The sequence below is a fragment of the Symphalangus syndactylus genome, chromosome 12 (genome assembly GCF_028878055.3).
Source record: "Symphalangus syndactylus isolate Jambi chromosome 12, NHGRI_mSymSyn1-v2.1_pri, whole genome shotgun sequence".
Lineage (NCBI taxonomy): Eukaryota > Metazoa > Chordata > Mammalia > Primates > Hylobatidae > Symphalangus > Symphalangus syndactylus.
Genome location: NC_072441.2, coordinates 97,599,108 through 97,619,763, shown reverse-complemented (window position 1 = coordinate 97,619,763; position 20,656 = coordinate 97,599,108). Strand labels below are relative to the sequence as shown.

The 20,656-nt window shown below is 39.2% G+C and overlaps 1 protein-coding gene across 4 annotated transcripts in view; it reads left to right on the top strand.

Moving 5' to 3' along the window:
* The window catches only part of F5 (coagulation factor V), a 93,694-nt gene that overhangs the window by 35,004 nt on the left and 38,034 nt on the right, over positions 1-20,656 (top strand). For 3 of the 4 annotated variants that reach the window (XM_063627197.1, XM_063627196.1, XM_063627199.1), the window contains exons 6-12: positions 730-951; positions 2,267-2,432; positions 5,002-5,179; positions 7,002-7,101; positions 7,717-7,931; positions 17,298-17,448; positions 19,359-19,571. In XM_063627197.1, coding sequence (XP_063483267.1) covers positions 730-951; positions 2,267-2,432; positions 5,002-5,179; positions 7,002-7,101; positions 7,717-7,931; positions 17,298-17,448; positions 19,359-19,571 — 1,245 coding nt within the window. Of the gene's footprint in view, positions 1-215; positions 952-2,266; positions 2,433-5,001; positions 5,180-7,001; positions 7,102-7,716; positions 7,932-17,297; positions 17,449-19,358; positions 19,572-20,656 lie in introns of all 4 variants that reach the window. The other variant, XM_063627198.1, reaches the window with a different exon arrangement.

Sequence of the window (20,656 nt, the reverse complement as noted above, 5' to 3'; positions counted from 1 at the left end):
GCAAAGAAGGAGAAAAACGAAGTTTTTATATTCAGTTATCATTACTCCTTCCATGAAAAGCTCCCAATGGCCCAGCATAATGAGGACTTGTACACTGCATTTTAAGGAGAGTGTGTAACCCCAAAGTGATTTCGTTGACTTGTCATTAAAACAATCAAAAAGTAAGTAAAAATAACAATTGAAAATCCTCACATCATCTTCACTTCTTCCCTTAGGCAGAGCTTCGACCACTAGACCTAGAGAGCTGAGAGGATTAAGTGCTTCAACTCAGCCCTATTGGCGGTTCTGGTGATTTGACTCCCTCCAGCTGAGATCAGATTGGGGTGACCAAACTTTCCATTTTGCCATGGACTTTTTACCAGTTCTAGTAGTGAAAGTGCTGAATCTTGGGAAACCCCTCAGACTAGAACAGTTGGTTACCTTCTTGGTTCCCTTCTTGGCCTAATCCTTTAGCAATCCCTGTGTTTCTGAGTTAACATCTGCCATCTCTAGGCTCTGTTGTTACCTGTATAATGCCATTTATCACAATGAGTTGTGACTGCTTGTTTGCTGGTCACTCAGATGTCTGCTTTTGCAGGGCACAAACTACAACTGGAGTGTCTGTTCCCTCAAAGCTTTCTACAATGCCTGACACACAGCAGGTGCTCAATACACTTGGTGAGTGAATGTTTGATCACAGAGTACTTGACTGAATGCTTATTTTGGCCTGTGTCTCTCCCTCTCTCTCAGATATAACAGTTTGTGCCCATGACCACATCAGCTGGCATCTGCTGGGAATGAGCTCGGGGCCAGAATTGTTCTCCATTCATTTCAACGGCCAGGTCCTGGAGCAGAACCATCATAAGGTCTCAGCCATCACCCTTGTCAGTGCTACATCCACTACCGCAAATATGACTGTGGGCCCAGAGGGAAAGTGGATCATATCTTCTCTCACCCCAAAACATTTGCAAGGCAAGAAACTCTCCTGACAGTCTTGCTTCTGAATGCAGAATCCTTTCTTCCCAAGTACTAACTCCCTCTTTCTCCCTTGCCCTTTCAAGCCACCTGCACCCAGACAAACTTGCCTTGGTTCCTAACAACCAAACTTAGATATTTTGCTCTTAGATTTATAACTTGCTCTTTGGGGATGGAGAAAGTGAAGGAATTAACAAAGTTTTTTTTTTTTTTTTTTTTTTTTTTTAAATTAAGCAAAAGCTGAAGAGGTCTCTAACTTCCTCAAAAGAAGAAAAGAGGAAGAAAACAAATGCATACATAGAGATATTCTTTCTTGGGGTTACTTCATATGCAGCCAGAGAAAAAGACCTAGATGATAGCACAAGATAAACTGCAAATTTACAGAAGCACTAAGTTGTAGAAAGTGTAAAAGTTTAGCATGAAAACATTAACCTTTACAGTGGGATGAACACAAAGTCTAGCATGGACAGAAACTCAATGAACGTGTGTTGAATGGATCATACATGGCATATACTGAGGGGTGAGCTCCAAAGAACAGTGGTGAATTCAAGTGGGAAATAAATCAACCCAGGTTATGTGGTATCGTGTAAACAAAATAACTGATTGTTCTACTACACATTTTTGCTTTAAAACTGTTGAGAGGAGTGTTCATATAAACGGAGACTAAAATCTAAAGAAATGATATCACAATAGGAAATCGTTTTGTTACCAAAATAATGTATAAGCAACACATATAAGGAAGAGATACTTCACGAGATCATTTCTGTTTCTTTTCACACGAGTAGTCAAAATTATATTCGAAGCAATAAAACCATCATGATATCCGTGGAAGATAGAGTTCCCAATAATATTAAGACAACAACGTAGCTTTTGTTTCTTTGTTGAGGATAAGTGCGTTATGTATTGTTATTAATATTTAATTGTTAACAACAATTTTATTAGGTACTGGTGCTGTCTTCATTTTACAGATTAAGGGACAGATGACAGAAAAATGAGAATTTAACAAGACATAATTCATAAAGTCTTAAGAAGTTAAAAATTATAAGAAATTTGCCTGCTCAAGAAGAAATAAAGGGAATCTTTCCAAATTTTTTCCCTAACCCCTCCTCCTTTTCCCCCTTTTAAAATTCTTGCCTTTTCTGGATGCCACTGAAAGAGTTCCAAACTAAAATGTTCAAAAACTGCCTGAGCATTACTTTCACTCTTATTATATTAATATAAACCTTCCACAAGTTGATTTAAAGGATATGCATTTCCATCAACCATAATTTCTTCTCTTGAGTTATTTCATTGTCCTTCTGTCCTAACTCAGCTGGGATGCAGGCTTATATTGACATTAAAAACTGCCCAAAGAAAACCAGGAATCCTAAGAAAATAACTCGTGAGCAGAGGCGGCACATGAAGAGGTGGGAATACTTCATTGCTGCAGAGGAAGTCATTTGGGACTATGCACCTGTAATACCAGCGAATATGGACAAGTGAGTTGTTGGGGTTCATACCACTGGGCAAAGGTTCAAGACACATTCCATAGGGTCCTAGATGTTTGGGGGTGAAATGTTGTAAGTTCACAGCTCTCAAGGGGACACATGTATTGGTTTCTATTAAAGTCTTTTTGTAAAAATTAATCTCGAATTACCCCCAAATCACCAAAGAAATTCAGCCTAATAATAATAAAAATAACAACAGCAGCTACCTCTTGTTGAATGTTTGCCATTGCCAAGCACTGTATTATCCCTTTCTGAGAGCTTCACTTCAACTCCACAAACTAGATACTGCTCTTATTTCTTTTTATAGATGAGGAAATGGGTCAGAGAGATTAAGAGATTTGGAAATTCAAATAGCTCTTAAACCCTTGAAAAGTTACTCAAATTCACTCATAGTAAGAGAAATGCGAATTAAACTTCATGGGAATACTACTTTTATCTATCAGATTCACAGGTCCAGATGACATCATCTGTTGACAAGGCTGTGAGAAATAAGAACTATCATATATTGTTCATGGAAGATTAAATTGGTAAAGGGATTCTGAAGAATAACTTGGCAATATGTATCAAAATTCTAAATGCATATACCCTTTGACTCAGCTATCTCACTCTGGAAATCTAACTATACAGATATACTTGTTCACAGGTGAAATGATGTATGTACAACATATTCACTGTTGCAATGTTAGTAATAGTAAGACTGGAAACAACTCAAAATGTCCATCAGTAGAAAACTAGTTTAATAAATTATGATACATTCATACAATGGAATACTAAGCATCAAAAAAAGAGGATGCAAACACTCTGTATGTACTAACACAAAAAGTTCTCCAAGAAATGTTATTAAATTAAAAAGCCGGGATGTAGTATAGCATGTATATATAGCTGCCTTTTGTTAAAGGAGTGAAAGGGATAAGAATATTTATATTTTCTTATTTGTAAGACATATTTGCATATATATACATAAAGGTATTCTGGAATTATACACATGAAATTAATATGTGGCTACCTAGAAAATTCAGGAAGGGTAGGGAGGTCCATTGAGGGTTATCAGAGAAAAGTGAGAGTTTTCACTGTAATAAAAATTACATAAATGTATTTTCTATTAAAAATTCAGGGAGGGCTAGGGAGGTCATTTTGAGAGTCATCAGAGAAAAGTGAGAGTTTTCACTGTAATAAAAATTATGTGAATGTATTTTCTATTAAAAAGAATTAAACTAGGAAAAAGAACAAAAAAAAAAATTTGGCCAAGATTATAGAATTGTTGACAGAACTGAGATAGGAATCCAGGAGTGTTTGGCAACAGTCAGTGCTTTCCACTGGGCAAAATAAATTCATAAAATGATACTCCATCTTAAAGGACTACTGGGTTAAATGATATTTCTGACTTTAGGTCTTTGAGGAACTGCCATACTGTCTTCCAAAATGGTTGAATTAATTTACATTCCACCAAGAGTGTATAAGTGTTCCTTTTTCTCCATAACCTTGACAGCATCTGTTCTTTCTTGACTTTTCAGTCAACGCCATTCTGACTGGCATGAGAGGGCATCTCATTCGTTTTTTTTTTTTTTTTTTGAGATGGAGTTTCGCTCTGTCGCCCAGGCTGGAGTGCAGTGGCCCAATCTCTGCTCACTGCAAGCTCCGCCTCCCAGGTTCACGCCATTCTCCTGCCTCAGCCTCTCGAGTAGCTGGGACTACAGGGGCCCGCCAACACAAATACAAAATACACAAAATATAACTTTTTGTATTTTTAGTAGAGATGGGGTTTCACCGTGTTAGCCAGGATGGTCTCGATCTTCTGACTTCGTGATTTGCACGCCTCGGCCTCCCAAAGTGCTGAGGTTACAGGTGTGAGCCACCGCGCCTGGCCTCATTGTGGTTTTGATTTGCATTTCTCTCATGATCACTGATGTTGAGCATTTTAAAATATGCTTTTTGGCCGCATGTAGTTGCTTTTGCAAACTAAGGTAATAAAGAGCGCAGGGGAAAAGTGGTTCATGTTTCTGCTACCAAAGTATTTATCCCAGTAGCAACAAAAGATGGGTGAAGGAGGTTGCTTTTCAGTCAGCTCCAAGAATTGGCTAGATGGTGGAAGAGATAGCCCAATAGCACAGAACTATGATTAACAATGCTAGTAAATGTTTCCTGGGGTGGGAAGGTGCTTTTAGGGATTAAGAAATACCTTTAAAACCAAAAACACTATCATAGAATAAGTGATAGGAGAGACTTTAGAAAAATTCCTAGTATCTTTTCAGCCAGTATAGGCCTTTTCCCAGAGATATCAAAGGTCTGCTGTAGCAATAAGAATGACAGGAAGATCTAAGTAGCTGCTTCTAACCAGTTACCTATGACTTTTATCAGTGATGCAGGAGACAACTTAGAAGTTTCCAGTTTTCCAACTAGACAGAAAACATCAGGACTTTGCAAACTACACTAAGAAATTTTTAGAAAACTAGCATTTTAGCTAATCTAAGAGCAGAATGTTTAAGCACAAGGGTTTCCCCATCCTATTGAGATCTCTATTTGAGAAAGTGGTTTAATTTTTTTTTTATTTCACTTTAAGAAAATACAGGTCTCAGCATTTGGATAATTTCTCAAACCAAATTGGAAAACATTATAAGAAAGTTATGTACACACAATACGAAGATGAGTCCTTCACCAAACATACAGTGAATCCCAATATGAAAGAAGATGGGATTTTGGGTCCTATTATCAGAGCCCAGGTCAGAGACACACTCAAAGTAAGTAACACAAATACAGAATCATGGGAGAAATTACATAGTAAAATATTATGGAGTACCTGGTTATTTTTTAATTTTAAAAGAAAAAGGTGCTCATATAATTTTAAATTCAAATGCAACTTTTAGTTTTTATTTAGTATTTGCATTTATTTACAGCTTACTCAGTAATACAAAGGATCTGAGACAGTTTCTCAAATTATAAAGGCATAAAACAAAGAGTGTATGTAATTGGGATAGAATATGGGGACAAAGAAAATAAAGCCACAGATAAATAGATACCATGCGACCCTGTAAGGCTGTCTTCAAATTTTGTCCTAAGCTTTATGGCAGTCAATGTAAAAAAGGAAATATGTCAGGGTGAAGTTTACATCATCTACAAAAAGAAAGCACCATTTATCCTGATATTGAGATCTAAGAGGAACTTCTTTAATGAATTCTACAAAAGAGAGTGCTGAGTGATACAGTAGATGACATCCTTGATAAAATTCTTATAACCAGCATAATAGATTAAAAGTTGCATAAAATAATAGATTAAAAGTTGTATTAAAAATGTTTCTCATTATAGCTAAGATATAACAGTAAACACAATTGAATAGAAACAATTTTTACTCAGACATTTTTTAATGTAGTCTAGGTATGCAGCTCTCTAATGGTTGGATTTTGATGAAGGTAGACTCTATGTATCAAGAGCATGGAGTTTTCCTCAGACAATTCTCCTTAAATATCATGTCACTTCACCAAGATAGATAAGAATTGGACGGCAGAGAATTAAAGGTTGCAATCTTTGACAAAATCCTAGAGTGTAGATAATCTACAGACAAAGGATGATCCAAAAGCTTTGACAATCAACCAAATAGAAGATAGGATTAAGGTTCTCTTTTGCAGATTAAAGAGGCTAACTAGGACTCTTGTGTGTTTTATACACCTGACAAGGTTTATTCTGTTCATTTAAAAATAGCCAAAGGACAAAAGCAGTTTTTTTCCTCCATGCCTCTTTCCCTTCTTCCATTTCTGATCCCTTTTATGTGCTCTCAGCAAGTGTAGACGTACCTTATTAAAAGTGCAGGATCTGGCTGTTTGTCTGTGCCTCTCCAGAAGGTGGCTTTTTCCCCCCCCCCCAAGGGTCTTACTCTGTCACCCAGGCTGGAGTGCAGTGGTGTGATCATGGCTCACTGCAACCTCCACTTCCTGGGCTCAGGCGATTCTCCCACCTCAGTCTCTCAAGTAGCTGGGACTACAGGCACACGCCCCAACGCCTGGCTAATTTTTCTATTTTTTTGTGGAGATGAGGTTTCACCATGTTGCCCAGGCTGGTCTTGAACTCCTGAGCTCAAGTGATCCACCTGCTTTGGCCTCCCAAAGTGCTGGGGTTACAGGTTTGAGCCACTGCACCTAGCTGAGAAGATGACTTCAAAGACAGTTCCTAAAAAACCTACCAGGCAGGGGAAGGGGATCATGGTCTAGAGATGAGAAGCAGATTCGAAATGAGATGTGGCCCAAGCTGAAAAGAGAAGGGCAGGGGAAGGAGGACTTGCTTGGAGAGAGTGATACTGTGAGGAAAACGTCACTTCTCCTAACCTGTCCTCTAAAGTCAGACTTCTCTTTCCATTTTCCACCTTAATGTGTGAGTGAAACACTCTCCAATGCTCCTGCCAAGTGATGAGGGGAGGTTACTGCTCAGATAAACAGATCTAATTTTCCCACTGTATGTACACATGTATACACACACACCATCCAAAAGGTGAATATGCAAAGCTAGTATCTTATATTATTTGTCATGATCAACCTTAAATCCTAGAATAAATTTGACTTAACTTTGTAGATCGTGTTCAAAAATATGGCCAGCCGCCCCTATAGCATTTACCCTCATGGAGTGACCTTCTCGCCTTATGAAGATGAAGTCAACTCTTCTTTCACCTCAGGTTTGTATCTTTCACTTCTACTGAATCCAACTAGTAACTTCTGAGAGGCCGCCACGTTTTTCTGCTATTCTCCTTGCCCGGTGGTGTCACTACTGCAGTCAGGTAGTATACATGTAGGAGTATTCTAAAAATCACAGCCAAACCCTTCTCACTTCAGGAGTTTTGTCTCAGTGGTAACAAAATATGGTGTCTTTTATTAGTGTCATAGTGGCCTCTAGTGGAGCAGTATCTAATGGCTACATGTTATCCAGGTTCCAAGTAGAATATTTAAAGAATTCAATTGAACAATGAGAACACTTGGACACAGGATGGGGAACATCACACACCAGGGCCTGTCGGGGGGTGGGGGGAGTGGGGAGGGATAGCATTAGGAGATATACCTAATGTTAATGACAAGTTAAAGGGTGCAGCACACCAACATGGCACATGTATACATATGTAACAAACCTGCACGTTGTGCACATGTACCCTAGAACTTAAAGTATAATTTAAAAAAATTCAAAAAAAAGAATTCCTTTTGCAATATTAATTGGTTCTAATGAAAGCTTATTTATTTATTAATTATCATGAAATAACTTTGCAAATGAAAACAATTTTGAACATATTTTCTTTCAGGCAGGAACAACACCATGATCAGAGCAGTTCAACCAGGGGAAACCTATACTTATAAGTGGAACATCTTAGAGTTTGATGAACCCACAGAAAACGATGCCCAGTGCTTAACAAGACCATACTACAGTGACGTAGACATCATGAGAGACATCGCCTCTGGGCTAATAGGACTACTTCTAATCTGTAAGAGCAGATCCCTGGACAGGCGAGGAATACAGGTATTTTGTCCCTGAAGTAACCTTTCAGAAATTCTTGGAATTTCTTCTGGCTAGAACATGTTAGGTCTCCTGGCTAAATAATGGGGCCTTTCTTTCAAGAGAACAGTAATTGTCAAGTAGTCCTTTTTAGCACCAGTGTGATAACATTTATTCTTTTTTTTTTTTTGTCTTGTCTATTTTTATCGGTACCATCACTGCGGAAGGCAAGTCTAGAGTGTGATAACATATTTTGTCTTAATTTCAAATTCCAGGTTTGTTGGTATTGGATGTGTTGAGCAAGTTGATTGGCCTTTTCTAATTTCTTCCTTTTATCAAATGGCTAATAACCCTCCTAAAAATGTTACAGGTCTGTTTAGGGGTTCAGTGAGATACCATCTGGTAAAACTATAAAGCTTTTTACCAGTCTTTGTTATTTCTAGAGACCTGCAATAGGGAGAGAGAGGAGAGATTCTCTGAAAGCAATCAAATTTAGAGACTTAGTTCCTAGTGAAATTGGACCCAGATAATGGCCCATCTCTGTTGAGACTAAAGTATACAGAAGAATGTGAACAAAGATACTGAATTTCTGAGTTTGTCTTCATTGAAGAATTGTAGTCTCATATTATTAAACTAAAATTCCCAATTATGCTAAACTATAACCAAAGAGGTCTTATCTCAAGGCATACAAAATAAACATATGCCTAGAAAAATCAGAAATGAATTTCTGGACATATGGAAGATCCTGATTTATTGAGCTAGGAAAGGAAATAGGTAGTAGAAGCATAAGACTTTTCTATTGCAGCCTTCTCTTTCATCCTTTGCACTTATTCAGAGCATATTCAGTCAATCATTCATGTTGAACGGTGTGCAATTACAGAGATAGCCTTTCAGCTGCCATAGTGAAATGAGATTTTTCTTTTGGGATTGTTTTTTTTTTCTTTTGAGACAGAGTCTCGCTCTGTCACCCAGGCTGGAGAGCAGTGGCACCATTTTAGATCACTGCAACCTCTGCCTCCTGGGTTCAAGTGATTCTCCTGCCTCAGCCTCTTGAGTAGCTGGGATTACAGGCGCCCGCCACCACCCCCATGTAATTTTTGTATTTTTTAGTAGAGACAGGGTTTCACCATGTTGGCTAGGCTGGTCTCGAACTCCTGACCTAAGGTGTTCCACCTGCCTCAGCCTCCCAAAGTGCCGGGATTACAGGTGTGAGCCACTGTGCCTGGCTCTTTTGGGATATTTTAATCTCTGAATTTTCTTATCTGTTCTGTTTGCTTTTGCATGTTACCTTTAGCTCTAACAAGTGCTGTGTACACAATGGACTCTCATAAATGCCTGAATTATATGGCTTCAGTAGTTCCAAGAACTGTGTCGCTTTGGTTTCTGAGAACTCCGTGGTGTAGATAATTTGCTGGAATATTAATGACTGAATACAGCACTTTTTTTTTTTTTTACTTTTAAGTTCAGGGGTACATGTGCAGGATGTGCAGGTTTGTTACATAGGTAAACATGTGTCACGGAGATCTGTTGTACTTACTATTTCATCACCCAGGTATTAAGCCTAGTATCCATTAGTTATTTTTTCTGATCCTCTCCCTCTTTCCACCCTCCATCCTCTGATAGGCCCCAGTGTGTATTGTTCCCTTCTATGTGTCCATGTGTTCTCATCATTTAGCTCTCACTTGTAAGTGAAAACATGCAGTATGTGGTTTTCTGTTCTTGTGTTAACTTGCTTAGAATAATGGCCTCCAGCTCCATCCATGTCCCTGCAAAAGACATAATCTTGTTTTTTTGATGGTCACATAGTATTCTATGGTGTATATGTGCCATATTTTCTTCATCCAGTCTATCATTGATGGGCATTTGGGTTGATTTCATGTCTTTGCTATTGTGAAGAGTGCGAAAATGAACATACGCATGCATGTGTCTTTATAATAGAATGATTTATATTCCTTTGGGTACATACCAAGTAATGGAATTGCTGGGTTCAAAGGTGTTTCTGACTTTAGGTATTTGAGGACTCACCATGGTGTCTTCCACAATGGTTGAACTAATTTATTTATTTATTTATTTTTATTTTATTATACTTTAAGTTTTAGGGTACATGTGCACAATGTGCAGGTTTGTTACATATGTATACATGTGCCATGTTGGTGTGCTGCACCCATTAACTCGTCATTTAGCATTAGGTATATCTCCTAATGCTATCCCTCCACCCACCCCCCACCCCACAACAGTCCCCGGAGTGTGATGTTCCCCTTCCTGTGTCCATGAGTTCTCATTGTTCAATTCCCACCTATGAGTGAGAACATGCAGTGTTTGGTTTTTTCTCCTTGCGATAGTTTGCTGAGAATGATGATTTCCAATTTCATCCATGTCCCTACAAAGGACATGAACTCATCATTTTTTATGGCTGCATAGTATTCCATGGTGTATATGTGCCACATTTTCTTAATCCAGTCTATCGTTGTTGGACATTTGGGTTGGTTCCAAGTCTTTGCTATTGTGAATAGTGCCACAATAAACATGCGTGTGCATGTGTCTTTATAGCAGCATGATTTATAGTCTTTTGGGTATATACCCAGTAATGGGATGGCTGGGTCAAATGGTATTTCTAGTTCTAGATCCCTGAGGAATCGCCACACTGACTTCCACAATGGTTGAACTAGTTTACAGTCCCACCAACAGTGTAAAAGTGTTCCTATTTCTCCACATCCTCTCCAGCACCTGTTGTTTCCTGACTTTTTAATGATGGCCATTCTAACTGGTGTGAGATGGTATCTCATTGTGGTTTTGATTTGCATTTCTCTGATGACCAGTGATGATGAGCATTTTTTCATGTGTTTTTTGGCTGCATAAATGTCTTCTTTTGAGAAGTGTCTGTTCATATCCTTTGCTGACTTTTTGATGGGGTTGTTTGTCTTTTTCTTGTAAATTTGTTTGAGTTCATTGTAGATTCTGGATATTAGCCCTTTGTCAGATGAGTAGGTTGTGAAAATTTTCTCCCATTCTGTAGGTTGCCTGTTCACTCTGATGGTAGTTTCTTTTGCTGTGCAGAAGCTCTTTAGTTTAATTAGATCCCATTTGTCAATTTTGGCTTTTGTTGCCATTGCTTTTGGTGTTTTAGACATGAAGTCCTTGCCCATGCCTATGTCCTGGATGGTGATGCCTAGGTTTTCCTCTAGGGTTTTTATGGTTTTAGGTGTAACATGTAAGCATTTAATCCATCTTGAATTAATTTTTGTATAAGGTATAAGGAAGGGATCCAGTTTCAGCTTTCTACATATGGCTAGCCAGTTTTTGCAGCACCATTTATTAAATAGGGAATCCTTTCCCCGTTGCTTGTTTTTGTCAGGTTTGTCAAAGATCAGATAGTTGTAGATATGCGGCATTATTTCTGAGGACTCTATTCTGTTCGATTGATCTATATCTCTGTTTTGGTACCACTACCATGCTGTTTTGGTTACTGTAGCCTTGTAGTATAGTTTGAAGTCAGGTAGCGTGATGCCTCCAGCTTTGTTCTTTTGGCTTAGGATTGACTTGGCGATGCGGGCTCTTTTTTGGTTCCATATGAACTTTAAAGTAGCTTTTTCCAATTCTGTGAAGAAAGTCATTGGTAGCTTGATGGGGATGGCATTGAATCTATAAATTACCTTGGGCAGTATGCCCATTTTCACAATATTGATTCTTCCAACCCATGAGCATGGAATGTCCTTCCATTTGTTTGTATCTTCTTTTATTTCATTGAGCAGTGGTTTGTAGTTCTATTTGAAGAGGTCCTTCACATCCCTTGTAAGTTGGATTCCTAGGTATTTTATTCTCTTTGAAGCAATTGTGAATGGGAGTTCACTCATGATTTGGCTCTCTGTTTGTCTGTTATTGGTGTATAAGAATGCTTGTGATTTTTGTACATTGATTTTGTATCCTGAGACTTTGCTGAAGTTGCTTATCAGCTTAAGGAGATTTGGGGCTGAGACAGTGGGGTTTTCTAGATATACAATCATGTCATCTGTAAACAGGGACAATTTGACTTCCTCTCTTCCTAATTGAATACCCTTTACTTCCTTCTCCTGCCTGATTGCCCTGGCCAGAACTTCCAACACTATGTTGAATAGGAGTGGTGAGAGAGGGCATTCCTGTCTTGTGCCAGTTTTCAGAGGGAATTCTTCCAGTTTTTGCCCATTCAGTATGATATTGGCTGTGGGTTTATCATAGATAGCGCTTATTATTTTGAGATATGTCCCATCAAAACCTAATTTATTGAGAGTTTTTAGCATGAAGGGTTGTTGAATTTTGTCAAAGGCCTTTTCGGCATCTATTGAGATAATTATGCGGTTTTTGTCTTTGGTTCTGTTTATATGCTGGATTACATTTATTGATTTGTATATGTTGAACCAGCCTTGCATCCCAGGGATGAAGCCCACTTGATCTTGGTGGATAAGCTTTTTGATGTGCTGCTGGATTCAGTTTGCCAGTATTTTATTGAGGATTTTTGCATCAATGTTCATCAAGGATATTGGTCTAAAATTCTCTTTTTTTGGTTGTGTCTCTGCCCGGCTTTGGTATCAGGATGATGCTGGCCTCATAAAATGAGTTAGGGAGGATTCCCTCTTTTTCTATTGATTGGAATAGTTTCAGAAGGAATGGTACCAGTTCCTCCTTGTACCTCTGGTAGAATTCAGCTGTGAATCCATCTGGTCCTGGCCTTTTTTTGGTTGGTAAGCTATTGATTATTGCCACAATTTCAGAGCCTGTTATTGGTCTATTCAGAGATTCAACTTCTTCCTGGTTTAGTCTTGGGAGGGTGTATGTGTAGAGAAATTTATCCATTTCTTCTAGATTTTCTAGTTTATTTGCATAGAGGTGTTTGTAGTATTCTCTGATGGTAGTTTATATTTCTGTGGGATCAGTGGTGATATCCTTTTTATCATTTTTTATTGTGTCTATTTGATTCTTCTCTCTTTTCTTCTTTATTAGTCTTGCTAGTGGTCTATCAATTTTGTTGATCTTTTCAAAAAACCAGCTCCTGGATTCATTGATTTTTTGAAGGGTTTTTTGTGTCTCTATTTCCTTCAGTTCTCCTCTGATTTTAGTTATTTCTTGCCTTCTGCTAGCTTTTGAATGTGTTTGCTCTTGCTTTTCTAGTTCTTTTAATTGTGATGTTAGGGTGTCAATTTTGGATCTTTCCTGCTTTCTCTTGTGGGCATTTAGTGCTATAAATTTCCTTCTACACACTGCTTTGAACGTGTCCCAGAGATTCTGGTATGTTGTGTCTTTGTTCTCATTGGTTTCAAAGAACGTCTTTATTTCTGCCTTCATTTCGTTATGTACCCAGTAGTCATTCAGGAGCAGATTGTTCAATTTCCATGTAGTTGAGCAGTTCTGAGTGAGTTTCTTAATCCTGAGTTCTAGTTTGATTGCACTGTGGTCTGAGAGACAGTTTGTTATAATTTCTGTCCTTTTACATTTGCTGAGGAGAGCTTTACTTCCAACTATGTGGTCAATTTTGGAATAGGTGTGGTGTGGTGCTGAAAAAAATGTATATTCTGTTGATTTGGGGTGGAGAGTTCTGTAGATGTCTATTAGGTCCGCTTGCTGCAGAGCTGAGTTCAATTCCTGGGTATCCTTGTTAATTTTCTGTCTCGTTGATCTGTCTAATGTTGACAGTGGGGTGTTAAAGTCTCCCATTATTATTGTGTGGGAGTCTAAGTCTCTTTGTAGGTCACTCAGGACTTGGTTTATGAATCTGGGTGCTCCTGTATTGGGTACATATATATTTAGGATAGTTAGCTCTTCTCGTTGAATTGATCCCTTTACCATTATGTAATGGCCTTCTTTGTCTCTTTTGATCTTTGTTGGTTTAAAGTCTGTTTTATCAGAGACTAGGATTGCAACCGCTGCCTTTTTTTGTTTTCCATTTGTTTGGTAGATCTTCCTCAATCCTTTTATTTTGAGCCTATGTGTGTCTGTGCACGAGAGATGGGTTTCCTGTATACAGCACACTGATGGGTCTTGACTCTTTATCCAATTTGCCAGTCTGTGTCTTTTAATTGGAGCATTTAGCCCATTTACATTTAAAGTTAATATTGTTATGTGTGAATTTGATCCTGTCATTATGATGTTAGCTGGTTATTTTGCTCATTAGTTGATGCAGTTTCTTCCTAGCTTTGATGGTCTTTACAATTTGACATGTTTTTGCAGTGGCTGGTACTGGTTGTTCCTTTCCATGTTTAGTGCTTCCTTCAGGAGCTCTTTTAGGGTAGGCCTGGTGGTGACAAAATCTCTCAGCATTTGCTTGTCTGTAAAGTATTTTATTTCTCCTTCACTTATGAAGCTTAGTTTGGCTGGATATGAAATTCTGGGTTGAAAATTCTTTTCTTTAAGAATGTTGAATATCGGCCCCCACTCTCTTCTGGCTTGTAGAGTTTCTGCTGAGAGATCCTCTGTTAGTCTGATGGGCTTCCCTTTGTGGGTAACCCGACCTTTCTCTCGGGCTGCTTTTAACATTTTTTCCTTCATTTCAACTTTGGTGAATCTGACAATTATGTGTCTTGGAGTTGCTCTTCTCGAGGAGTATCTTTGTGGCATTCTCTGTGTTTCCTGAATCTGAATGTTGGCCTGCCTTGCTAGATTGGGGAAGTTCTCCTGGATAATATCCTGCAGAGTGTTTTCCAACTTGGTTCCATTCTCCTGTCACTTTCAGGTACACCAATCAGATGTAGATTTGGTCTTTTCACATAGTCCCACATTTCTTGGAGGCTTGGTTTGTTTCTTTTTATTGTTTTTTCTCTAAACTTCCTTCTTGCTTCATTTCATTCATTTCATCTTCCATCACTGATAACCTTTCATCCAGTTGATCACATCGGCTCCGTAGGCTTCTGCATTCTTCACGTAGTTCTCAAGCCTTGTCTTTTAGCTCCATCAGCTCTTTTAAGGACTTCTCTGTATTAGTTATTCTGGTTGTACATTCGTCTAATTTTTTTTCAAAGTTTTTAACTTCTTTGCCATTGGTTTGAATTTCCTCCTGTAGCTCAGAGTAGTTTGATCCTCTGAAGCCTTCTTCTCTCAACTCGTCAAAGCCATTCTCTGTCCAGCTTTGTTCTGTTGCTGGTGAGGAACTGCATTCCTTTGGAGGAGGAGAGGTGCTCTGCTTTTTAGAGTTTCCAGTTTTTCTGCTCTGTTTTTTCCCCATCTTTGTGGTTTTATCTACTTTTGGTCTTTGATGATGGTGATGTACAGATAGGTTTTTGGTGTGGATGTCCTTTCCGTTTGTTAGTTTTCCTTCTAAGAGACAGGACCCTCAGCTGCAGGTCTGTTGGAGTTTGCTAGAGATCCACTCCAGACCCTGTTTGCCTGGGTATCAGCAGCGGTGGCTGCAGAACAGCGGATTTTCGTGAACCGCGAATGCTGCTGCCTGATCATTCCTCTGGAAGTTTTGTCTCAGAGGAGTACCCGGCCGTGTGAGGTGTCAGTCTGCCCCTACTGGGGGGTGACTCCCAGTTAGGCTGCTCGGAGGTCAGGGGTCAGGGACCCACTTTAGGAGGCAGTCTGTCCGTTCTCAGATCTCCAGCTGCGTGCTGGGAGAACCACTACTCTCTTCAAAGCTGTCAGACAGGGACATTTAAGTCTGCAGAGGTTACTGCTGTATTTGTTTGTCTGTGCCCTGCCCCCAGAGGTGGAGCCTACAGAGGCAGGCAGGCCTCCTTGAGCTGTGGTGGGCTCCACCCATTTCGAGCTTCCTGGCTGCTTTGTTTACCTAAGCAAGCCTGGGCAATGGCGTGCACCCCTCCCCCAGCCTCGCTGCCGCCTTGCAGTTTGATCTCAGACTGCTGTGCTAGCAATCAGCAAGACTCCGTGGGCGTAGGACCCTCTGAGCCAGGTGCAGGATATAATCTCCTGATGTGCCATGTTTTAAGCCTGTTGGCAAAGCGCAGTATTAGGGTGGGAGGGACCCGATTTTCCAGGTGCCGTCTGTCACCCCTTTCTTTGCCTAGGAAAGGGAACTTCCTGACCCCTTGTGCTTCCTGAGTGAGGCAGTGCCTCACCCTGCTTCGGCTGGCACACAGTGCCCCGCACCCACTGTCCTGCGCCCACTGTCTGGCACTCCCTAGTGAGATGAACCCAGTATCTCAGATGGAAATGCAGAAATCACTCGTCTTCTGCGTCACTCACCCTGAGAGCTGTAGACCGGAGCTGTTCCTATTTGGTCATCTTGGTTCCACCCCCCCGAACTAATTTACTCTCCCACCAAGAGTGTATAAGTGTTCCTTTTTCTCCACAACCTTGCCAGCATCTGTTAGTTTTTGACTTTTTAAGAATAGCCATTCTTATTGGTGTGAGATGGTATCCCATTGTGGTTTTGATTTGCATTTCTCTAATGATCAGTGATGTTGAGCGTTTTTTTCATATGCTCTTTGGCCACATGTATGTCTTCTTTTGAAAAGTGTCTGTTCCTGTCCTTTGCCTACTTTTTAATGGGGCTGTTTGTTTTTTTCTTGTAAATTTAAGTTCCTTATAAATGCTGGATATTAGACCTTTGCCAGATGCATAGTTTGCAAAAATTTTCTCCCATTCTGAATGTTGTCTGTTTATTCTCTTGATAGTTTCTTTTGCTTTGCAGGAGCTCTTTATTTCAATTAAATCCTATTTGTCAATTTTTGCTTTTGTTGCTATTGCTTTTGGCATGTTTGTCATGAAAGCTTTGCCCATGCCTATGTCCCAAATAATATTGCCTAGGTTGTCTTCCAGAGTTTTTGTAGTTTGGGGTTTTACGTTTAAGTGTTTCGTTGTTGTTTTTTGTTTGTCTGTTTCTGTTATTTTTGAGATGGAGTCTTGCTCTGTTGCCCAGGCTGGAGTGCAGTGGTACAATCTCAGCTCACTGCAACCTCTGCCTCCCAGGTTCAGGAGATTCTCCTGCCTCGGCCTCTCGAGTAGCTGGGATTACAGGTATACGCCACGAGGCCTGGCTAATTTTTTTTTCTTTTTTCTTTTTTTTTTTTTTTTTTTTAGTAGAGACGGGTTTTGGCATGTTGGCCAGACTGGTCTTGAACTCCTGACCTCAGGTGATCCACCTGCCTTGGCCTCCCAAACTGCTGGTATTACAGGCATGAGCCACCGCGCCAGGCCTACATTTAAGTCTTTAATCCATCTTGAGTTAATTTTTGTACATGATGTAAGGAAGGGGTCCAGTTTCAATTTTCTGCCTACGGCTAGCCAGTTTTCCCAGAATCATTTATGGAATAGAGAATCCTTTCTCCATTGCTTGTTTTTGTAACGTTTGTCGAGGATCAGATAATTGTAGGTGGGCAGCCTTATTTCTGAGTTCTCTATTCTGTTCCATTGGTCTATGCGTCTGTTCTTGTATCAGTACTATACTGTTTTGTCCTCCAGAGGGCAGCAGACATCGAACAGCAGGCTGTGTTCGCTGTGTTTGATGAGAACAAAAGCTGGTACCTTGAGGACAACATCAACAAGTTTTGTGAAAATCCTGATGAGGTGAAACGTGATGACCCCAAGTTTTATGAATCAAACATCATGAGCAGTAAGTCAGAGTACTATCTTTGTTCATCAGTTTTTCATTCCTGTGTTTGAAATATGACTGTGCCTAGAGTCAGAAACGTGGATTAAAATCTACTCGCTAAGGAGCACCTCCAATCCTCACTTCCAGTCCAAAGACTTGGTGATGAAATCCGTGGGTGACATCATAGCAACATTTTTAAGCAAGAGGTCAAAGGCTCACATCCTTAGAAATGCGTTTGATCTTCTATTCCAAGTGTGTGTGTGTGTGTGTGTGTGTGTACACAGACATACTCTGGGTGGTGAGGAACAGGGTGAGGGGGTAGGACTAATGGAAGGTGTTACAGTCCATGTCAATAGTATCCTAGACTGAGTTCAGGGTGAATATATGGCCAGGACAGAAACAAGGCAAGTAATCCAAAGATGGATTGACACATCAAAGTAGAGCAAAATGAGTATAGGGACCCAAGAGTCTTGGAAAGGCATGCATGAAGACGTTTAAAGGGATGAGTAAGATATTCAGAACAAAAGGAATTCCCTGAATGAGGGTTCCGGCATTTGCTGCAGTTCTAAAGTTCAGTAGCCAAAAGCACTGCCATGGCAGTCTGAGAGAAATGTCACTGAGCTAGCTGGAAGCAAACTTCTCCACAATAGCGAGGAGTCTAGAGTCATGGTAATCACCTTCTCTAGTAGGTAATCCCACATGTGAGGATGATTTCTCCATGTTCTGTTCATATAGCTTCAGATGACTGACAGCTAGGGATTATCAGAGCTAACAGGTGCCAGGTCAAATAATTCAAACAGAAAATTACTCTCAGCTTTCTTTGCATAACTTCCTTTTGGCAGTGAAAGTATCATAGTTCTAGACCAGTGCTGTCCAATAGAAACTACGTATGAGCTACATATGTAATTTAAAATTTTCTGATAGCAACATTAAAAAGTAGAGAGAAATAGGTGACATTAATTTTAGTAATATGTTTTACTTAACTCAATATATCCTAAATATTATCATTTCAACATGTAATCAACATAAAAATTAATGAGAATTACTTTATTACTAAGTCTTTGAAATTCAATGTATATTTTATACTCACAGCATATCTCAGTCCAGTCTACCCATATTTCAAGTGCTCAATAGCCACTTGCAGCCAGTGGCTACCATATTGAAGAATGCAGTTACAGACCATTTAGAAAAACATCTAGAATGAGGTATAAACTAATAATACATCATGTAAATTATTAAAGTCACTTAAGTGATTTAAGTAGGTATTTAAATATTTGTTAATGCCAGTCATTATACTGGTACTAAGGCTAAGAGTGGTAATCGAGGTAGACATGAGCCCTGCCCTCATAGAAATCATACCTTTGATGTTTTACTATGCTTAGTACATATGTAAATAAAAATATTGCCTACAGCAGTGTCCCTTTTAACAATAATGAAAATGTATGAACCGAATACTCAAATGGAAACTGCGGATACTATATAGATTATAAGACAGCAATAAAAACTATAAAATATGCTGAATGGGCTTTATTTTTAGGGACATTACTTCTTACCCAATGACTAATATATCAAAAAGATGAATTTCTTATATTATGCTTTTCCTCCAAGTGGAATTATTAGAATATCTTTAAAGGCAGAGAATGGAGCACAAAATATTTACTATACATTTGATGAATGACTAAATCAATGTAAATGGAAGGCTTTATATTTTTCCTGAGATTTCTCCATTGGCTAATTTAGGAGAATAATCTCTCATTTGAAAATTCTGAGTTTGATCATCTAGTCACATGTTAGACTAGATAAAGCTTATCTTGGATAATCACTACTTTGACACAACCAAATTAACATGGAGACATTTATCTTAGGTATAATTAGACACATGCCCTTTTGTTGGCGTAGACCTGGAATTTTAACAGATTTTACACTTTCAGCTATCAATGGCTATGTGCCCGAGAGCATAACTACTCTCGGATTCTGCTTTGATGACACTGTCCAGTGGCACTTCTGTAGTGTGGGGACCCAGAATGAAATTTTGACCATCCACTTCACTGGGCACTCATTCATCTACGGAAAGAGGCATGAGGACACCCTGACCCTCTTCCCCATGCGTGGAGAATCTGTGACAGTCACAATGGATAATGTTGGTGAGTAAGAGTCTGGACACTCAGAGAGGAAGCTTGCTTTGAATTTCTGGTCTATAAAGGTCTGCCGCAGCTCTCCAGGCTACCAGTGCTCCTCTATTTATCTCCCTGACCCCTTGCAGGCTTTTCTTTCAATGTTTCTCATGATTTCTCTTTGAGAAATTAATGACTTAAATGGATCCAGTCCTTTAGTGTGGGTTATATTTTTCCTTCTCTGGGCAAAGTAGGAAGTAAAGGTATACAACAGCAGAAAAATAAGGCATAACTCTGAGGAAGAAGCATAAATATTTTGGCCATAAAAGAGCATTTCTTTTATCAAAATGTCCTATCCAGTTTTTTGCAACAGCTATCTTCAATCATCAGGTACACTGCCTTAAAGGCTGCTTCAGCAACAGCTTTGGAGTTTGTCAGACTGGAATGCAAGTCCTGATCTGCCACTCAATTGCTGTGTAACCTTACACAAGTTACTTGGCCTCACTGAGCCACAAGTCATTTATCTGAAAAACAGTGTAATCACATTTCACAGAGTTACTTTGGCCATTAAAATAGTAATATGTGCCAAGTGCCTAGCACTCAGTAGACACCAACAATGGCAACTATTGGAGACTCACCGAGAAATCTTTAATGTGCCAGCAATGCCGTTTCAGAGATTTAAAATTTTCCTCCTGAATTATTACTTAGAAACATCTAAATGTCTCTTATTTGTGGGGATAGAGCTCATCATCATCCCTGTAATTCTAAGACAAGATGTGCTGTTATTTATGATATTAAAAGTCCATTTTATTCTCGATTCATCCCTTTCTTAATATATTTTAAAATAGTGAGCAACTATCTGTGCTGAAAGACCGTTTTTCCCCTCTAATCTCCACTAAGCAATACTTTTGGTTTTTATTCTGTTAAGTGAGATAAATGCACTGGTCATGTGCTTAGAGTCACAGCAATGTCAAATTGCTTTAGAAAAAAAAAGTTTATTAAACTTTTCATTCTAATTTTTCTCTGTTTATGTTATGTTGACCCAGTAATCAATAGTTCACAGACAAGCAGTGGTCCACAGACCATACTTGAATATTCCTGACCAAAGTTTATTA